The sequence below is a fragment of the Euprymna scolopes genome, chromosome 15, assembly GCF_053919585.1.
Source record: "Euprymna scolopes isolate OS-2025 chromosome 15, ASM5391958v1, whole genome shotgun sequence".
In the NCBI taxonomy this organism is placed as follows: Eukaryota; Metazoa; Mollusca; class Cephalopoda; order Sepiida; family Sepiolidae; genus Euprymna; species Euprymna scolopes.
Window position 1 is genome coordinate 90,086,587 of NC_136496.1, and position 20,173 is coordinate 90,106,759.

The following is a 20,173-nucleotide window of genomic DNA, read 5'->3' on the forward strand; positions in this document are numbered from 1 at the left end:
CTGAAATTGTAGAATGAATACTTCTCATCCAATCAGCTGCGTAGGATATTTCAAAGGGAGAAATCATTAATTGTGTCTGATGTAAGGGGTAAGAATACGCTTATGTGTTGGAAATTTGTAGACAATTAATGACGGTTAACACCCAGGAAAAGAGGCAAACATTATAAAAGAACGCGATGAAGAATGGTGCCGTAAGAGTTGACGATGAAATGAGGGTGAAATTTTAGCTACTTCCTCTTTAGTTTAGGACGATGAGGGTCATGGCGCTCCTCGGACCAAATATAATTTTTTTACTACAAGAATACAATGTGTATGTAACTGCGGTTTATATTTAGATGACGTAATAGCTAATGACGTAAATATAGTAATTTTTTATGTGCCATCTGTTGTCGTCAACCTAAGGTAGTTTCGTCCAAATTGCGTTTCTTTTATCTGTAGGAATAAAACCGCTATCTACAAACAATTATCACCTGGAAACGTAGAGATTCAACGTCTCTATCCACCGCGACACGGGTCTCGAGGCTTACTTGGCCAAAACGTGGTGAGACGACAACTATGGATGGCAGTAATTGCTGAGAATACAGTTAGGAGATTCGGAGTTCCTATACCGTCGCGGTTACCACCTGACGAAGGCCAGAGGAATAGTTGTCCGAAATGTTGCGAAACAACAATTAAGAAACATGAGGGTAATTGTCCGCAATAAATAAATAAACTAATGTGCTGTGTGTTGAAATTTCAATGAAAAAAGATCTACATTTTTTAAATCAATTCTTTTTAGCTTTAAAAGGTTAAAAAAATTTGCTAAAAATTGTTTTAAACTCGTCGTTATTTGTTTTATTTAATTTTTTATTCATTTTATTTCTAATGTGTCTTAAAAAGATTCAACTACCTTGGAATTTTCATGGGGTTTCCTAAGATAATATAACGTAATAACGCATATCCACACCCACCTATATTGTATTAATTAATAACGCATATTCACACACACATATATTGTATTAATTAATAACGCATATTCACACACACATATATTGTATTAATTAATAACGTATATGCACACACACCTATATTGTATTAATTAATAACGCATATGCACACACATATTGTATTAATTAATAACGCATATGCACACACACATATATTGTATTAATTAATAACGCATAATCACACACACATATATTGTATTAATTAATAACGCATATGCACACACACATATATTGTATTAATTAATAACGCATATGCACACACACATATATTATATTAATAAAAAATGAAATCTGTATAACCCATTCCACCGTTATATATCTTAATTTGCTTAAGTTTTTTTACACTTCTGCATTATATTGCTTTCTATAAATTACCCTTATATACACGCTAAACCATGCTTGAAGCAAGGTATATTAGCCTCTTATGTTGAAAATAAAATTCAAAAGACAGCATCAAATCGACACGACCTCTATTCCTCCCCCCACACAAAAAAACTCAATAAAAATACATGTTTAAATTCTTACTTTCAGTCTCCTTGGTATACGATATGTATTGCGGTGTCTGTCTGCAGCGGTACATCCTCATAGTTCAAAAACGGTGCTAGTGGTTCGTCAGGTTTACTGTCTTCCACCCCGATCAACCAACTAATGATTCTCTGTTCCGTGTCCCTCGCATAACTCGTGTCCTGTTCGTTCTTTTGGTTACGGGAAATGACACCTTTACTAACAGTACTACGGCCGTTATAGATTTTCTCCGTGGAACAAATTCTTCGCACCGCCACTTGGCTACTACCGGGACGAGTCTGACTCAAACTGCGTCTTCCGACTACAGCACTATTGGCACCGAGTCTTGGAGAACGAGGAACCGATAGTCGCGAACATCTGGTACCCGGAAGCCGGTCTTTAAGGCTGGTCAGCGAGTTATAGCTATTGACATGCGCAATGCTACCATCTGTGTGGCTACTACCGGACTCTATGGTCAGTTTCTCGCCCGATGTTGACGTCTTAGCTGAGGTGTTGGTTGACCGAAGTGGTTTTAAGCGAGGAGAAGACGTAACGGCTCCGTTCGTCACCATACTAGATGAGCTGTTACTGTGGGTCATAGATCTGTTGGCAGCTCCACTGTGCCATGTCATTTCCCGTCTCATGGTTCCTCGTTGGATTTTCGGTTGCGGAATAATTCTAGGATTGGTCTCAGGTTGCGGAATAATTCTAGGGCTGGTCTCGGGTTGCTGTACAATACTAGGATTGGTTTCGGGTTGCAGCTTAATTTTAGTGTTTGGTTCGAGTTTTGAAAATTTTTTCTCTGAATTACACTTTTTGCATCGGCTTGATACATTCGGGTTAGAACATCCGGATGAGGAAGACGTTAAGCTATAACGGGTGCAAGTGCAATCGGAAAATTCTGAAGATCGGTTTAGGATGCTACGTTGGAAGCTGATGGTCCGAGTTTTCGTCGGACATGATGCGTCTTTCCTGGTTAGGGTTTTTATAGGAGGTAATTCCAATGACGTCATCCTATTAATAAGCGTGTTCGATACAACGTCTGTTCCAACCATTGATCGGTCGGAATGTCACTTTCGGGAACGTGATGTCAATTTCCAAACCAAAGGATATCTTGGGTCAATATCTGTGAAAAAAAAAAAAAAAAATTAGAATAATTATAATAAATATCATTAATATATTTCGGACTATTGTATCTATATGATACTATCGACGTTCTCCCCAAAGTGTTGGGAAATAAAAATAAGGGGGGAAAATATAACAAAAAAGAAAAAGAGGAAAAAGTTTATCAGTAGAACAATGGAGATGAAGTTATTCACTAAGGACGCTGAATAGGATTGTTAATAAAGGCGAGGCGAACAAAAGACCGGGCATCGGTCAATATATTTTAAAGTTAAGATTAGGAGTGGAAATACGTTTTGCAATAGTTTATAACAGTTAGTGGCATCTGACACACAGTCTAGGGTTTGCGACGGTTGACGACAGTTGCAAGTTTTTCACAATTGAAGGCAGTTCGTAAAGGCAGATCGAGAGAGCTTTAAGAGATCAAGATGAGTTGACATTAACTGTTGAACACGGACTCGACAGAACTTAGACGTGGACCTAAACATGTAGATGGTCGATGGGGTCACACACATACACACGCACCCAGAGCGCAACTGACATTTTCAGAATGAGTCAGAGCTTGTTTTTTATGTTTTGTTTTATTTTTATACCTATTAAGCCACTGCGCACCTCCTCGGCAGTCATCAATGCGTAAGAGACAACACGGCCAGAAGAACAGACGAAGAAAAAGAAGATCACGGAAACAATGTTGGGGTCGGCGTGGTTTTATTACATCTATGTTGGTGACTGTCATTTTCATATCGTTTCTACCGTTCTACTTTCTGTCTTTATTACAGTCTTGTTTGTAAACTGGGAAGGCCGGAGAGTACATTGTGCGAACACGTAAAGAATCAAGATAAGAACAACAGTCCGAGACACGTGGATAATATAATCAAGAGCAATAACTAATAATAATAGAAATATGATTAAGTAATACGAGGAGAGTTCCAAAAGTAATGCTTCCTATTTTTTTAAATTCCGACTGAATGAGTAGAAACTACACATTGTATTGCTATTGAAGTGTTCCTGGTTTAGGACAACAAAATTAAAAAAAAAAAAAGAAAAAAAAGAATTCGTCTTTGCAAGCCAACAAATGCCGAGTTCGAGATCACCACTGTCACCAACCTTCGTCTGTCTGCCTCCCCACCTAACCTGTCAACTCCTTTTATACATGTCTCCCGCGTGATTTCGTGTGATTTCGCGTGACTTCAGCCAGAGCACACCTATGGGCGCCATCTTGTTTCTCTCTCTCTTTCGCCCAATCTCGCCCGACACACACGCGGTAAGACTTCTGTTCGTTTGATCTGTTTTTTCCCCTTCCTTTTTCTCCTTTCCTTTAAACAACAGCTATGATGATTAAACTTATACATTCAGGTCCTGTATGTTTCATCTCTCTGTTACAGATATTGATGATGTAAGACTAAAAAACAAAAAAACAAAACAAAAACAAAACAAAACAAAAAAGAAGAGAAACAAAAACAAAAAAAGCCCGAAAATGAACAACTCTGTCATGAACGTGGGTCAGGAGCAGAGATGCGTCATTGAATTCCTGGCAACAGTGCATTGAGAATCATGGTAACTATGTAGAAAAATTAATTTTTGGCGTATAAAAGGTTGCTCGCTGTAATGGTACCACTTCCGTCTTCGTAGCTCTGTAACATTTTGAATTAAAAAAAAAAATAGGAGGTTTTACTTTTGGAACAATTCTCGTAATAATTATGCAATTTAAATCCACGTATATGGTTTTCGTCTCCGCGTGCCTGCGTGAACTAAATGATTCCGATATAAACAGTTACTCAAATTATCGAAACAAAATATTCTTCGATTTGCTACAGAAGATGATTAAAGTTAGTCAAAATGTTAGAAAATTAAGGGAACAACTTTTCTGAAACTATAAATTTAGATTTCCTTTATGTGCATATATATATATATATATATATATATATATATATATATATATATATATATATATATATATATATATATATATATATACCCAATTTGGCGGAGGAGTTTGGTAGAGTTCTCAAAGGTCAATTCGTTTAACTTTGAGCCCTTAACAGCCAAATTTCTGATAAAAAACGGATTACAAAGATTTTCCCAAATCTCAGTACCCTGTATATCAAATTTCGAGTCCGTAGACTGAAAATTGACAGAGTTATTGTGTAGGGAAATGTACACAGAGACAGACAGACAGACAGACAGACAGACAGACACTTCACTTTCAAGGACACTTAGCGTACTGGTTAAAGTATTTGATAAAATTCTGCTGTAAAAGTTACATTCTTCTGGAGGTTAAATGTTATATCATCAGTGCAGGCGATACTCAAAATACTATTGCAAATTACTTGGCTGACGGAACGAGAGAATGGCTGAGGAACGAGAGCATACTAACCCCGTGAATTAAATAAAAGGTTCCGTTCGAAATTCCGTGCAGATTTCCGAAGACAATAGAAGAAGAAGAAGAAGAAGAAGAAGAAGAAGAAGAAGACACTAAGAAAAAGAAACAAGAAGAAGAAGAAGAAGAAGAAGAGAAAGAAGAAAAAGAAAAAACAAGAAAAAGAAGAAGAAGAAGACAGGAGAGAAACAAAGTTATTTTTAAAAATTCAGTCTGAACCAGGGATCGAAATAGGCAAGAATGCGCCCGACAACCTAGAGAATATCTAAGCGAATGTCAGCATGATGTCTCCATGTCTGCGTCTCTTATCCTTAAGATTAAGTTAGAAATAAGTAAAGAAGTAATTAATTAATTAGGCATTGGACTCACCCCCATGAGCAACATCTTACTTTCTAAATAAAACTTTTTAAAGACAGTAAGTCTCCGTTGTGTCTTTATGCTCTATTAGTTTTGTTCGTCTAGCCAAACAGAGGAGGCCAGATGTCAACAATCATTAGGGTATCACACCGAGTCATGACCGACGAAAGAAGCAACTATGAAAGAAAGACCAGCATTTAAATACTCTGCTTATATATATATATATATATATATATATATATATATATATATATATATATATATATATATATATATATATATATAATGGTCTAAAGCCAGAGCATGAGAATAATGAAGGATATCTATCTATCTATCTATCTATCTATCTATCTATCTATCTATCTATCTATCTATCTATCTATCTATCTACAAAGGCCGTTCTAAAAGTAATGCTTCCTATTTTTTTTATTCCGCCGGAATGTGTCAGATGGGATTCCAAATTGCATTATGACTGAACTTATTCATTTATGAGCTGAAAGTTTAATCTCTCTGCTGTAGATACTGACGGTGTAAGATTCTAAGAAAGCAACCCCAGTGATAGACGTGGGTCAGAATCAAAGATCTGTCATTGAATTTCTGGCAAATGTGCATTGAGAATTTTTTTTTTTTTTTTTTTTTACACAGTGATCACCACTTATCAAGGCCCGGAAGCCACTCAGGGATAAGGGTTATTGCAAGTACATCACGTTAGTGAGGAGATTTTATGAAGTGTTTAATTAGGGGGGGCGGTTCATTAGGAATTTGTTAACATTAGACTTGAAGACATCCAAGTTGTAGTCCGGAGGGAAGCAGGCAGACGGAACAGAGTTCCACAGGCGTGCAGTTCTAAGAAAGAAGCTTTGCTCATGAAATCCGCGTTTTGATTTAGGCACAGATATAGAGTGGGGGAAATTTTTCACAGTGGATTCAGCTAGACGGGTGTTTTTCGTGAAAGTTTGGCGAGGGGGGACCAGGGATTGGAGTTCAGACGAGCACCTGCCATGAAAATAACGATAAAACAAGGATAGGCTCGCAACGTCTCTTCTGTGGGAGAGGGGTTGCAGGGTAGAGAAAAGGGCATCCCCCACTAAACCACGAAGTCTATTTTGTACTCTGTCAAGGCATGATAGGCTGTTTTTGGCAGCTCCTGCCCAGATATGGCAACAGTATTCCATCCTTGGCCGTACTTGGCTTTTATATAGATAGAGAATTGCATCAGTAGTGAGATATCTTCTGGAGCGGTAGAAGGATCCCACCATCTTTCCTGCGACCTTGGCAACAGACTTGATGTACGTGTTCCATTTCAGATCAGGAGTAAAGGTCAAACCCAGAAGCTTGTCAAAACACGGGGCCTCACCCAGACGAGAGCCATCCATCACAATTGATGCCAGCTGGGGATCAGAGCGTTGATGATGTAAGGATAGGAGTTTGGTTTTAGATGCATTAAAGGTAACTAGCCACATCTTCCCCCACTGAACCACGCGCTCGAGATCAGAGGAGAGAGAATCCGAGAGAACTTCGTCATTTACAGCCTTTGATGTGTTGCCGTAGATGGTCGTGTCATCAGCATAGATGTCAACGAATGATTTAAGTATGTGTTTAGGGAGGTCATTGATGTAGATCAGGAAGAGAGTTGGGCCGAGGATTGACCCCTGAGGGACTCCAGCATTTATATTGCAGGCCTCCGATTTTTGTCCATCTACCACTACTCTTATGAGCCTATCGGAGAGAAATGATTTAATGATTGAGAAAACATTTCCAGTTATACCGTAGCTGGAAATCTTGTGAAGTAGACCCTTATGCCATACTTTGTCAAAGGCCTTTGATATGTCAAGAGCAATTGCCCTAGAAAGGAAGCCTTTGTCAAGAGATTCACTAATCCTGTGGGATATAACCGTCAGCACATCTGCGGTAGATCTTGCAGAGCGGAAACCATATTGTGTGTCACTAAGAAGGTTGTTTCTGCTGAGGTGGTTGACTATTTCTCTATTTAATATTGATTCCAGTAACTTACTCATAACACAGAGAAGACTTATTGGTCTGTATTGAGAGGGAGATGACTTATCACCTGAATTCTTAAATACAGGGCAAACTGATGAGGTCTTCCAGGGGGTCGGAAAGCACTTCTCCTTAAGGCAGCGCTTAAATAGTTTCGTAAGTATGGGAGCAAGTTCTGGTTGAAGCTTTTTTAACACTATAATTGGGATGCCATCAGGGCCAGTTGCTTTACTGGAATCTAGGTTTTTTATTAGCTTGGCGACCTCATGCACGGATATTTGTATATTACCTAGCTTGTTCTGTGTTATAGGAGGAAATATGGGGAGTTGATGGCCTTCGTCGCATAGGGTAGAATTAGCTGCAAAGTTCTTTGCAAATAGTTTGGCCTTGTCTGACGCTGACGAGATAACCTCTGGTCCATTGATAATGGTTGGGATAGAACGCACACTTCTGTTCAGGATCCTATTTGTTATTTGCCAAAACTGGTGGGAACCAAGCCGCTGATCAGCTACCTTGGATTTAACAGACTGGGCATATAGCTCTCTTGCATTTTTTATTACTCTTTTACAGTGGTTGCTGGCAGTCCTGAAAGCAGCTTTAGTCTCAGTGCATCTATTACGTTGGTAGTTATGGAAAAAGTGATTTCTGTGCGCGATAGCAGCAGCACATTCTGGGGAGAACCATGGCTGGCTGTTAGGTTTTTGTTGGAATTCTTTTGATGGTATGAATTGGTCTATGCCTACAATTAACCATTCGGTCAGATCTGATACTATAGAGGACACTTCCTTTTTAAACATTACTATGTAGAAAAATGAATTAGGTCGCTCGTTTTACTGGCAACACCCATGTCTTCGTAGCTCTTCAACCTTTTTAGTTAAAAAATTAGGGGACTATACTTTTGAAACTAACCTGATAGATATGTGAAAACGGATATCATATCTGAAATGAGCATTCCCATTTACGTTTGAATATTTATTGTGGTTTTCGTCGCAATTCTTTTATGAACACGTGCCATGCATCAAAACTTACAACCTGGCTGATCTTACCTCGTATATACACGAAAGTATATATGATTATCTGATCGCATAATCGATTGCGCAACAGACAATACGAATATATTTCGTTATCATTGCTAATTAAGGTCTTCCGCCTGAGCACATCCAACACATCTTGACAACGAATCATTTTACACGACTCGTTAGCATCTTTCTCGAGTGAAATGGACAGGTCGCATTTACGATCTTTGGAAAAAAAAAAGATCTATAAACAGCTGTTATATATAGATTAAACAATCAATCAATCAATCAATCAATCAATCAGTTTGATTGTTCTATAATTCGTTAATCGTCCAATAATTTTTAGGGGGTGCCAATGGCATAATGAGCAATGAAATCAACAAGTCGGCCAAGTTCCAACCTCTGTCCCATCGCCGTAACGTCGCATCCTTTTGCAAGTTTTACAAGTACTGTAATGGAATGTGCTCTAATGAACTCATAGCAAATACGCCCCTGTCGACGTACATACTCTTAGCTAATATGACAAGCAACAAAATCTCACCCCTTTACTGTTGAGGTCATTATATGTTGGAAAGCCTCTTACCTTTTACTGTAATAGTTTTTTTTCCTTCGAACTGCTAAACTTTGGGATTCCTTCCCTGTTTCCCGCTTCCTTGACTGTCCTAACCTGTAGAAGTTTAAATGTATTGTGACTAGACATCTCACTGCTCAACCTCAGACAGCCCACTGTTAGACACGATCCTAAATAGTAGTCTCTTATGTTCCAATTGGCAATATGCCTTGTTTGTGGTGAAAGAGTGTATAAACAGAGTAGTTCAAGTTCTATGATTGGAGGACGAGTACAACAAACGCAGGTTAACTAACTAGTGTATGAAACGAATATATTATACACCCGTCTCATCAGCATATTTATGCAAAAAAAAAAAAAAAATTGGAAAATTACAACCAGCTCTGAAAATATACGAGGATCGCTCCAAAAGTAAAGCTTATTACTTTTTTTTAACTAAAAAAATTGAAGAGTCACGAAGACAAGTGTAGTACTTAAAAACAATCATGTGGTAGTCAGTTAGAGAGTAGCCTTGTGGTATTGCGTTCCATAGACGGGTAGTTCTTGGAAATATGCACTCGGTAGTAAGAAATTAATTTTAACTAAAAAAAATTGAAGAGCTACGAAGACAGGTGTAGTACCATTAAAACGAGCGACCTTTGTGTTTAAGAATTTATTTTCCTACCTAGTCACCACCATTCTCAGTGTATTTTTTTCTGGAAGTCAATGGTGCACTTCTGCTGCTGACGCACACCCATTACAAGGTTTTCTTTCTTAGAGTCGCACACCGTAAACATCTGCAACAAAGAGAACAAAATTTCGGATTATGAATGCATAACGATAAAATTTGCAATCCTATTTGACCCATTCAGGCGGAATAAAAATAGGAGGCATTACGTTTGGAGCACCCCTCTTACAAACAACATTTAAAAACAAACGTTCTAATACAAATCCGGTCTTGTGTATGCCCTTTTGTTTTTTAGTCAATTTATATACTACTGAGTCACTGTTTATCAAGCCCTCAAAAGCCACTCGAGGATAAGAATTAATGGATTTGTCTTGTCGATGATAAGGAAACATCTTGACGATTGACGACAATGGTTGTAAACTGAACAGAATTTGATTATTTAAGAGAACAGCTTAACAAGAATTTGTTAACATTGGACTTAAAAACGATCATGTGGTAGTCAGCTAGGGAGCAGCCTCGTGGCATTGCGTTCCATAGACGGGTAGTTCATGGAAATATGCACTCGGTAGTAAAAAATGAATTTGAGAGCTTTGGGGTGTGTGAAGTAAGCGTATTGTTGCCATTACTCCCAAATCTCCACTGACCCGGAGTTATAGTATACGTCAGATTCCCATTCACGCATAATTTGTCCTGGACACGATATCAAATAGTCTCCGACACGCCCAGGAAATATATTTGCTATTACAACGTCCTACCATTCCAAAATTAATTTTTCCCAGCCGTTTCTATCTTTTTTTTTCTCTAACCCATTTCTTAATACTGAAGCCCTCCTTCTCAACCGATCTGTGTATGACATTACGCTGTAAACAGTGGTGAGACCCTACGGGGCAGGGAGTTATCCCTTAGTTATCATCATCCCCATGTCCACTAATTCTATGTGATAGTTCTTACCAGGGATCAATGTATGAGTAAAATAGAAACTGTCGTTTATATATAACTTGTGTTGACGCAATCGTATACAGCGAATAGTTTAAAATGTAAATCTGACTTGAGAAAAAGCTGTGCTTGATCTTTATATAAGAAGGGTGATCTGTGGGCATGTATATATTTTTGTATGCCCAGATAAATGTCCAAAATATACTAAGCAAAGACCCAGAAAGTTTATACATTCCTGATCTGCCTTTTCCCATATGTATACTATCTAAATTTTAGAAATAATATTCATTATTTGAGGGGCAAATCGGCACTTATATAATTTAATGTTATTAGGACGTACACACATCTCTTAATGTAAAGAGAATTAACTCTTTTTTTTTTTTACGTCGATTCGAGTTATGTTGGTGCGTATATCCAGAGAGAGGAATAGGCTGGACAAAGAAGATAGAGAGCGTAAGGACGTAAAAGGGGAAAACGGAGGAGGTGGAAAGAGAGAGAGAGAGAGAGAGAGAGAGAGAGAGAGAGAGAGAGAGAGAGAGAGAGAGACAGACAGACAGACAGACAGACAGACAGACAGAGAGAAAGAGAAAGAGAAAGAGAAAGGGTAGAAGTTATGTTACACTGTTGCCCTGGGCAATGCCGTGTAGCTCTTTTAATTTTTTTTTATATATATAATAGACGTGTACAAAACAAAATAATATCAATTAACCGTATGCAACACATAAAATAATCAAACGATAGTTTACATGTAAAATCCAATAACCAACTAATATATTTACTCTCTCTCTCTCTCCCATTCTTTCTATCTATCTATTTATCTATGTGAAAATAGATATCATATCTGAAATTAGCATTTCCATTTAGGTTTGAATATTTATTCCATTTAGGTTTGAATATTTATTCGCAATACTTTTATGAACACGTGTCATACTGCAAAGCTTACGACCGGGCTGATCCTATCTTGTATATACAAAAGTATATTTGGTTTAAATGATTATCTGATCACATAATCGATTGCGCAACAGACAATACGAATACATTTCGTTATCATTGCTAATTAAGGTCTTCCGCCTGATAACGTCCAACATTTCTGGAAACTAAATCGTTTGACACGACACGCTAGCGTATTTCTGGAGTGAAACAGACAGGTCACGTCCATAATCTTTGGAAACAAAAAACAGCTGTTAGATATCAATTAAAAATTAAGTTCGACTGTTCTATCATTAATCGATTAATCGATTAGCATTTTTAGGAGATGACAATGACAAAAGGAACAATGAAATCGACAGATTGAGTTTGGATTATAGAGCAGAAGTCTTATATGATTGCCGAACGATTTTTTAATTTAACATCGCTGTAAAAACGTACGAACGGATCAACAATTCCCCCAATCTTTGTAGAAAATAGAAGTTCGACTCCAATGACTTGCTTATAATAGGAATCGCCTATCGGCACTGGTAAACCTAAAAACAAAAATGTCATGTTATAGTTATCGATAAATTAAAAGTGTTTTGGAAAATAGCAACTTGTGTTGACGCAATCGTATACAGCGAATAGTTTAAAATGTAAATCTGACTTGAGAAAAAGCTGTGCTTGATCTTTATATAGGGATTTGTTTTTAATTCCATCTACATTAAAAAGGTAGATAGATATTTAGAGAGAAGTGGTGAACAAGAGAGAGAGAGAGAGAGAGAGAGAGAGGGGGGGGGTAGGCGATAGATAGATAAATAAATAGATAGATAGATAGATAGAAAGAAAGATAGATAGATAGATAGAGAGAGAGAGAGAGAGAGAGAGAGAGACCACACACGCACACACTTTCACTATGTGTCTTATTTTCTTATCAATAAATTTAAACATCATATTAGATAACGTTCGAATCGATAATATTTAATTGATTTATAAACGTAATTTTATTTTCTGAAATTCTTAGACATTACGTAGGGTCGTAATAAACTTGATATAGCGAGAAAAAGCAAATAAATAAATAAAAATAAAAATAAAAAGATTATACGTATGTGATGTAATGACATAATCTCTGGTCTTATGGCGACTAGATTGTAAAGTGATTTTTATGGACGTTAAAAAGCAAATGACTTTAATTGCGACCCCCTTTTTCCTCCGCCTCCTTGGGAATCGCTTTCCTCTTCATTCCCCTAATCAAGTAAGTTTTCACAGGAACGTGTTAATTCAAAGTATTTTGAATTAATAGAAAACCGTTTCAAACCTCAAAAGCAACACATCTATGTGAAAATAATAAACCAGTGCGAACTTGGAAACTCTTATAATAAAATCAATTTTCTCCAGAATTCTCAAGTCGGCCGCACTTTGAACGTGCCTCCAAAATTCTCAAACCAGCCACAATATCGAAGAACCGCAATAACGTATGATCAACACCCCCTCGTGACTGGAGAGGTCAGGTGGAAGGGACAATGAGTCACATACCAGCTTTCTTCATCTCACGCACATATTTATACGTACTAGCGACAGCCAGCCGAGCAGAAACGAATTTCTACTCACAGCTATACACATACTAACAAGAATAAGGTAAATCAACGCACACTCATACACAACGCCACACTGCCAAATATTACGATTCGTATATTACTTACACACGCATACTCACTCAGTGACACATTTCTAAGACTTGTGACTACTAACTAAACTTTCTTTACCTTTCCTTCTCACGCCTCGCTGTTAATGCCTTTCAACTTTCTTCTACGTAATCATTAGGGCTATGACAACAGCATATTCTTTTTATTGTTTTGACTCTCGAGTATATATCCGACACAGTTAGACCGGAATAATATATCTCGGCGGTCTCGGTTAGACACAGTTAATCAACCGAGAACTACACCACTATATATAAAAGCATACAAGATATGAATGGATACACACTCAAAGAGTCAAAACAATGAAAAGAATATGCTGTTGTCATAGCCCTAGTAATAATGCATCAAATGAAACTTTTATAATGACGTCAGAAGACCTGGTGTTATCAATTGGGCTTTTCCAATTATAACGTAATAAACATACAAGTGTCATTCATTTGTCACGTAACAAATTCATGAATGAAATGTCATAATTTATTGAAAAGCTTGTTTATATTTTTAGTACGCACATTTTTTTTTTTTTAATTCTTTTTAAAAGAGAGGATTTTGTTTTGTTCAGTTTGTGTGTTTAAGAGGGACTTGGAGATGGTTTAAAAAATTTTTTTTTTATCAACAAAAAGGTGTTCTTTCCATAATTGCACATTGGTCGACTTCTTTCATAATTAGATACAGGAGGTTTATAAAAGAAGGCGGAGGATGAGTCAGCTACTTAATAATAATTCGGTTTTTGTGTTGCGGTAAATGAAAATCTTTTTTTATTTTTTATTTTTTATTTTTTAATCAACAATGAGGATTTATTGTTAAAAATAAACAAATAAAAAAAACCCCAAACAAATGAAAATCTGTTTCATTCTTTTTTTTTTTTTTTCTTAAAATCAAAGGAAAGGTTTATGACTTTTTGATATGAGAGTTGATAATTTTGTTTTTGTTTTTATTTGGGAGTCACCACGTATCAGGGCCCGAAGGCCACTCGAGGATAAGGGTTTATGAATGTAAGGTTGTAGTGTAGTAATCATTCAAGGTGTAAATTGGGTAGAATTATCAATTCAGAAGCAATATTATCATTATAAGATCGTTTGAATGAAGGAAGGAAATAATAGAGTACCTATTTACAATGCCTCCCCACGGGATAGAGTTAGACACCAGGATCGTTTTTTAACGTGGAGAAAAGGTACAAAAATAAAAATTGTCTCAGTCGTGAAGGATTTCTTCTCCACTGAAAGAGAACGAGAAATGGAAGTGCCACATCTGAAGAACAGATACTACACTTTGAGGTATTTTGGCCAAGATCAAAGTGTAGTATCTGTTCCGGCAGATACTGCAAGCAAAGACCAGATGTGAGGGCAACCCCACATACCTGACCTTTAACCAGCTCCCATTTCCCACCTCTCGGGAGCTGGTCCCCTTTTCCCCTTCCCCCTCCCTTCACTCCTTACATTAAAAATTGGCTTGTGCCTAATTTGCTCGGTGGGGGAGCAAATAAATACCTACTGCAAGCAAAGACCATATGTGGGGGCAACCCCACATATAAGACCTTGGTCAATGTAGGGGCAACCCTTCATACCAATTGTCATTATCCAGCTCCCCTACTCCCCGTAAGACATTTACGCCAAAAACTCATCGTCCTACCACAATTGCAAACAACTCTCCCTTCTTCCTCTGTATATCTAGAATCCGGCGGCATTTTATGAACAGAAATCCTTTCGCAAGGGTTTTCAATAACCACTTAACCACCGTCAGTCATGTTGGGTACGTCGTTATGTATCGTATTCTTTTTTTTTTTTTTTTTTACTCTTTTCTTCAATTTTATAAATCTACTAGCCTGAGTGCCCGGCGTTGCCCGGGTGTTTGGAGGTGTGTGTTGAGCAAAATAAATAAATAGATAAATAAAAATAAGTTCTAGTAGGCAGGTAGGCTCGAACCCGTGACGCGAAGGCGGAAAAAAGTGGAGGTATGTGTGAGGGTATTGGTTGAGCAACCCCCCCAAAAAAGAAATAAAAAGACGGAAAATTGCGAACGCAAAAAAAAAAAAAGTAGCAGCAGGCAGGCTCGAACCCGTACCGCGAAAGAGGAAAAGAAAGTGAAAAAAAAAAAAAAAAGGAAAAAGAAAAAATGTGATGCGTGACGCCCATTGCCAAATCGGAAGTGACGTAGATTCAAATTAAGGCTAGACAATCGAAAAGCGCCGATGACTTTCGAAAATATCGGCGAAAAAAGCGACTCCTCCTCGTAAAAGAAGTGCCCAGTTGAGGGTGAAGAAATTAATGTTTTTTTACCAATTTTTCGATATTTGTTGTTTAAAGGGTCAAGCTTCAAAGTGATATCGATCTCATGAAAATCCGTCGCCTCTGGCGAAAGTTTTTTTCGATACATACATACATACATACATACATACATACATACATTTAAACAGACAGGTGAGATTTATATTATAGAAGAAGTTTAGTTGGAAATATAGTCGTTTTATGAATACGTTTATTTGAATTATTTGTAATCTGAACCAAACACCCACTAAATAATATGAACTGATTTAAGCAAGCGTAATGAAAGCAAAACACACGAACACTCCTTCGTGGCTTTGTGCCAAATCTGATTTCTTTTTGTATATTTAGATTAGGAACGTGCTGTTATCGTAGATCTTTGGCGGACTCTATCGGTTGGGTTAAGTCGGCGAACTTTATATTAATGCGCGGTCATCTTGGATATCCGGCAAGGTTTTATTTACTGGCCTACTCGAGAAGTTTGAATGTGACACAAGGCCAAGCTTAATCTGGCGTGGCTATTATTGAACGCCACAATTGCACTTCTTATAACCCTATAGCGCCCAGTAATGACCACTAATCGAATTTATGTACTTTCAAGTCAGCAGCCTGAAATTGATTATATTTATTTTTTATAATGATATTTCTTTATAGAGAGCTTATTTGGCATTATCATTGGTGTGTTAATATGACTCAGCCGAGTCATGTCAAACATTTAGGAAAAAAATAATACGTTATGTAGTATGAGGTATCAAAATAGCGAATTGATGGAGACCACTAGATTAACGCATCAAACGAGTCGGAACAAAGGAAGTAAGGAATAAACAAGACAATTCTGAAGAACACATGACATAATAGCATTTAGAGAAAAGACTGAGACTAACAACATCACGTCTGTAAGAGAGAGGTTCCAGAAAAACAGGAAGGGTGAGGTCAATCAAATTGCATATGCTTAAGCACTCAACATTATAAGGAGAAATAAAATAATTCTCATAAAGGGTTGCACCCTTTCTTGCACTCCGGTGAAGCAACTAATAAAAAAGAAGCCTTTAAGTCGCCCTTGACTACAGTCTATCACTTTACTTCTTACTTTTTTTTTTATAGAGAAGTTATTAGGAAGGAGGATAATTAGAAGTTTGAAGATTATTTTCTAAATCACTAACAGATGACAAAATTGATACCACGAAGCATATTCTAAACATCGCTTCTAATATTACAGATACTTTTGCAAGACGAATCAATGGGTGATAATGATGTGGTTGGCACAAAAAGGCCAGACGTGTTAAAGCGTAAGAGACTGTGTGCACCTAGCATCAAGTGGAAGTTTCACGAATAGATCTTTTTTCATAAAAACTTGCCGTTTGTGGAACACGTTACCACAGGCCTGCTTCCCTACAGATAACAACGTGGTTATCTTCAAATTCAATATCAACAGATTCCCGCTACAAATCTTTATTCCTCACATTGTGTGAGCGATGTTTCTGACTACCGTGCGTACCTTTTCTTTTTTTTTATCTTGAAGTAGTAATTTTATCTCCTTAAATCAAGTGGCTTCATGCCTTGTCTGGAGCGATTTCTATAAAAATCAATAAATTCATATGACAGTTTAGTTAGAAGTATTGCTGTATTATTGTATATGAATCGAAAATGTTTTAGGAATTATTTGGTGTCTGCGGCAAAGTCTATGTGAATAACGCGAACTGATTTAAGCTTCCCTGTCGAGTACACCATGGTCGTCTTTAAATTCAATATCCAAAGATTCCTATTATGAACCGTCCCCACAAGTATCTGAACTTGGACCATCCTAGCAAACATTCTCAGGCCTCTCGCATATCAGTCGACAATCATTTTATCTTATTAACATTGTTCCCGTTTGTGGAACACTTAATCACGGAACTGCTTCTCAGATTACAACATGGTCGTCTTCAAATCCAATATTCATATATTCTTGTAACAAATCGTCCCTACAAGTATCCGGACTTGGTCCATTCCAGCAAACATTCTCGGTAAGTTTATTTCTCAACTCTACAAAACCATCATTCGCTCATGTATGGAATATTTGCTGCAACATCTGGGCTGGTACATTTGCCATTAGTCGCTCTCCTTTAGAAAGGGCCAAAAAAGTGTCCCCCAATTTAATAGGTCCTGCCCTAACAATCAATCTCCAGCCCTATTTTATCCTCGGAATGTTGCATCTCTATGACTGTTTTATAAATACTTTAATAGAATGTGCTCCGACGAACTCGTAGCACTCCTCCTTGACATAAATATCCCCGACTAACACAACAAGCAGCAAAATACTACCCCTTCACCGTTGAGATCCCTATACGTCGGAAAGCATTATACTCTAATAGTTTCTTCCTTCGAACTACTAGATTTTGGAATTCACCCCCTGTTTTCTGCTTTCCTGACTGCACTAATATGTAGAAATTTAAATGTAATGTGAACAAACATCTCGCTGCTTAACTCCTTATATAGTGCCCCTGTAAAATAGCCCCTTATGTCCAAATTGCAATATTCCTTGTTTAGGATGAATAAGAATTAAAAAAAACCCAAAAAACTGACAATCATTCCACGTTATTAACATGTACTTTCGAGTGGCCTTAGGCCTTGATAAGTAATTATCCATTAAAAAAAGGAGAAAATATTCAGTTTCCAAGGAATAATCTGTGTGAAAAGATATATTTTGCAATTAACTATAACACAACGCCCTCTTTTTATTCAAGACAAAATGTCAGTGTCACGTATGTCTCCAACAGAGTTAATGGCCAGTAAAATAAAATCTCTGATTGATAGACTGCTGCCTGAAAAAATAAATGGACAACCCCCCCCCAAAAAAAAACCCCCAACAAACAAAACAACAATAACAAAAAAAACAACAGATTACCAATATTAGGTAAATACTCGCAGGACTCCGTGGAAATTCTACGGTGTTTTTCTACATCAATCTGTAAAATTTAGCGTTAATTGGGACTGACGGTGACTAAGAGTGATAATCTGGGTATTCCAAGTTCGAATACAGTTCATTCCATAGACACATTTTCATGTAACCCACGCTATTTTTGTATCTAGCCTCCTGAAGAGGAGGCTATGCATACACAAACGCACAAAAAGATCACGTGGATAACTTTCGCGATCATGTGCGAAGCGTGACGGACGCCCGAGAAAACGATCACGTGAGTGACGTCACAGTTGCAAAGAGAGAATGAGGAAATAAATGTTGAAATGTTTGTCAGTGTCAATATTATTAAGATGAAATAGCTCTTTTTTTTCGTAAAATTAATTTTCATTGCCGGCTAAATATTCATTAAATAACACGAATATGCCTATTCTTTCTTTACGTCTGTCTTCCTTTTTATTTATTTAAAGTTGGAGCAATTTCATTCCTTTTTAGACAGTGATAAATATTCACCGTCTTCTTTCCAGTTTAAAACCAATGTCACCATTAAAACCAATGTCACCATTAAATACGAATTTCGTTAAAATTGTACTTTTTTAGTTCATGGGAACAGACACTTTGGTTTTAAAATAACTAAATTTCCACGCTACGATATTTCAAAGTTTTTTTTTTTTTTTTAATTTTTTAAGGACATTCTTTGGTCCTTTTTCTTTTTGAAAAAGAGATATTTTTTCGAAATATTAAGACCTTCACCATTCCGGTTATATCAAACAGTAAGTTCATATTTACTGATTTGTATTGTGATTATCTTTAAAAATAAATGGATTTACGACGTTAAAAAATAAAAAGTTTTGTTCATACATCACGCGAATACAACAGCCGGCTCCCTGCATTGCTATAGCCTTCTTATACTCTTCCATAACTAATTTTAAAATTAGTGAATCAGAATTATTTACCTTAGCGATATCAGATTAAGTATCAATGACCATCGGATTAGAAGATCCCAATCTTTTTAAAACAGAGATGGAGGGTTGCGTACAAACATGAAATTGCTATAACGTATTAAGTAAATTCTTATTAGCTGGTATCAGTTGTCAATGCCGCTGGTAAAATGGTTGTATCATTCTACTCCCCCAGAAGGTATCTAACTCCCCAATTCATTCCTTTACATTTATAAGAGATTAAAAATTCCCAAAATGGAGTACTGTTGTCACATTTGGGGACGAGCTATTAAGAGTATTCTTTCTTGCCTTGACATCATTAAAAACCGGCTTCGAAATCTAATGGGAGAAACTCTCTTCTCCACTCTATTTCTTGTTTATCACAGAAGAGACGTAACAAAACTATCTATGCTCTATCGTTACTTTCATAGCAGGTGCTCGACTGAACTTCTATCCATGATCTCATACAACATTCGCAACAGACACTCATTTAATTACAACAATTGCCAAAAATTTCCATTATTATCTATCTGCGCCTAAAGCTAAACATAACATTCATGAGCAAAATTACTTCTCTTTAGAAATGCCCATCTGTGAAACATTACCGCATGACTGCCACGCAGCTGACTATGACATGACCATTTTCAAATCTAAACAAGTTCTTTTGAGCCGTCCATTTAAATAAACAAACATTACTCAAGTTCTGTCTTACTAGCCACCTTTATCCTCCAGTGGTCTTTGGGCCTTGATAAGCGGCGAATCCCCATAGTAAAAAAAGCATAGTACAACTTTGTTGACCGGTTTAATTCTGTTAGAATTTTTGCAGGAGGGATCAGGTGAAAGTTGCCAACATCCCTAAGTTAAAGTATTACCATGCAACAGATTGGATTCGAACTTTGTAAACATTTATTAACAAATTATCGGTC

The 20,173-nt window shown here is 37.1% G+C and overlaps 1 protein-coding gene across 6 annotated transcripts in view; it reads right to left on the reverse strand.

The window, feature by feature from the left end:
- Positions 1 to 20,173, reverse strand: part of LOC145293981 (uncharacterized) — a 185,733-nt gene that overhangs the window by 67,058 nt on the left and 98,502 nt on the right. For 4 of the 6 annotated variants that reach the window (XM_080140868.1, XM_080140869.1, XM_080140867.1 and 1 more), the window contains one exon: positions 1,512 to 2,616. In XM_080140868.1, the coding sequence (XP_079996994.1) occupies positions 1,514 to 2,545 (1,032 nt within the window). In that variant the 5' untranslated portion in view covers positions 2,546 to 2,616 and the 3' untranslated portion in view covers positions 1,512 to 1,513. Of the gene's footprint in view, positions 1 to 1,511; positions 2,617 to 9,595; positions 9,708 to 20,173 lie in introns of all 6 variants that reach the window. The other 2 variants (XM_080140870.1, XM_080140871.1) reach the window with 1 other exon arrangement.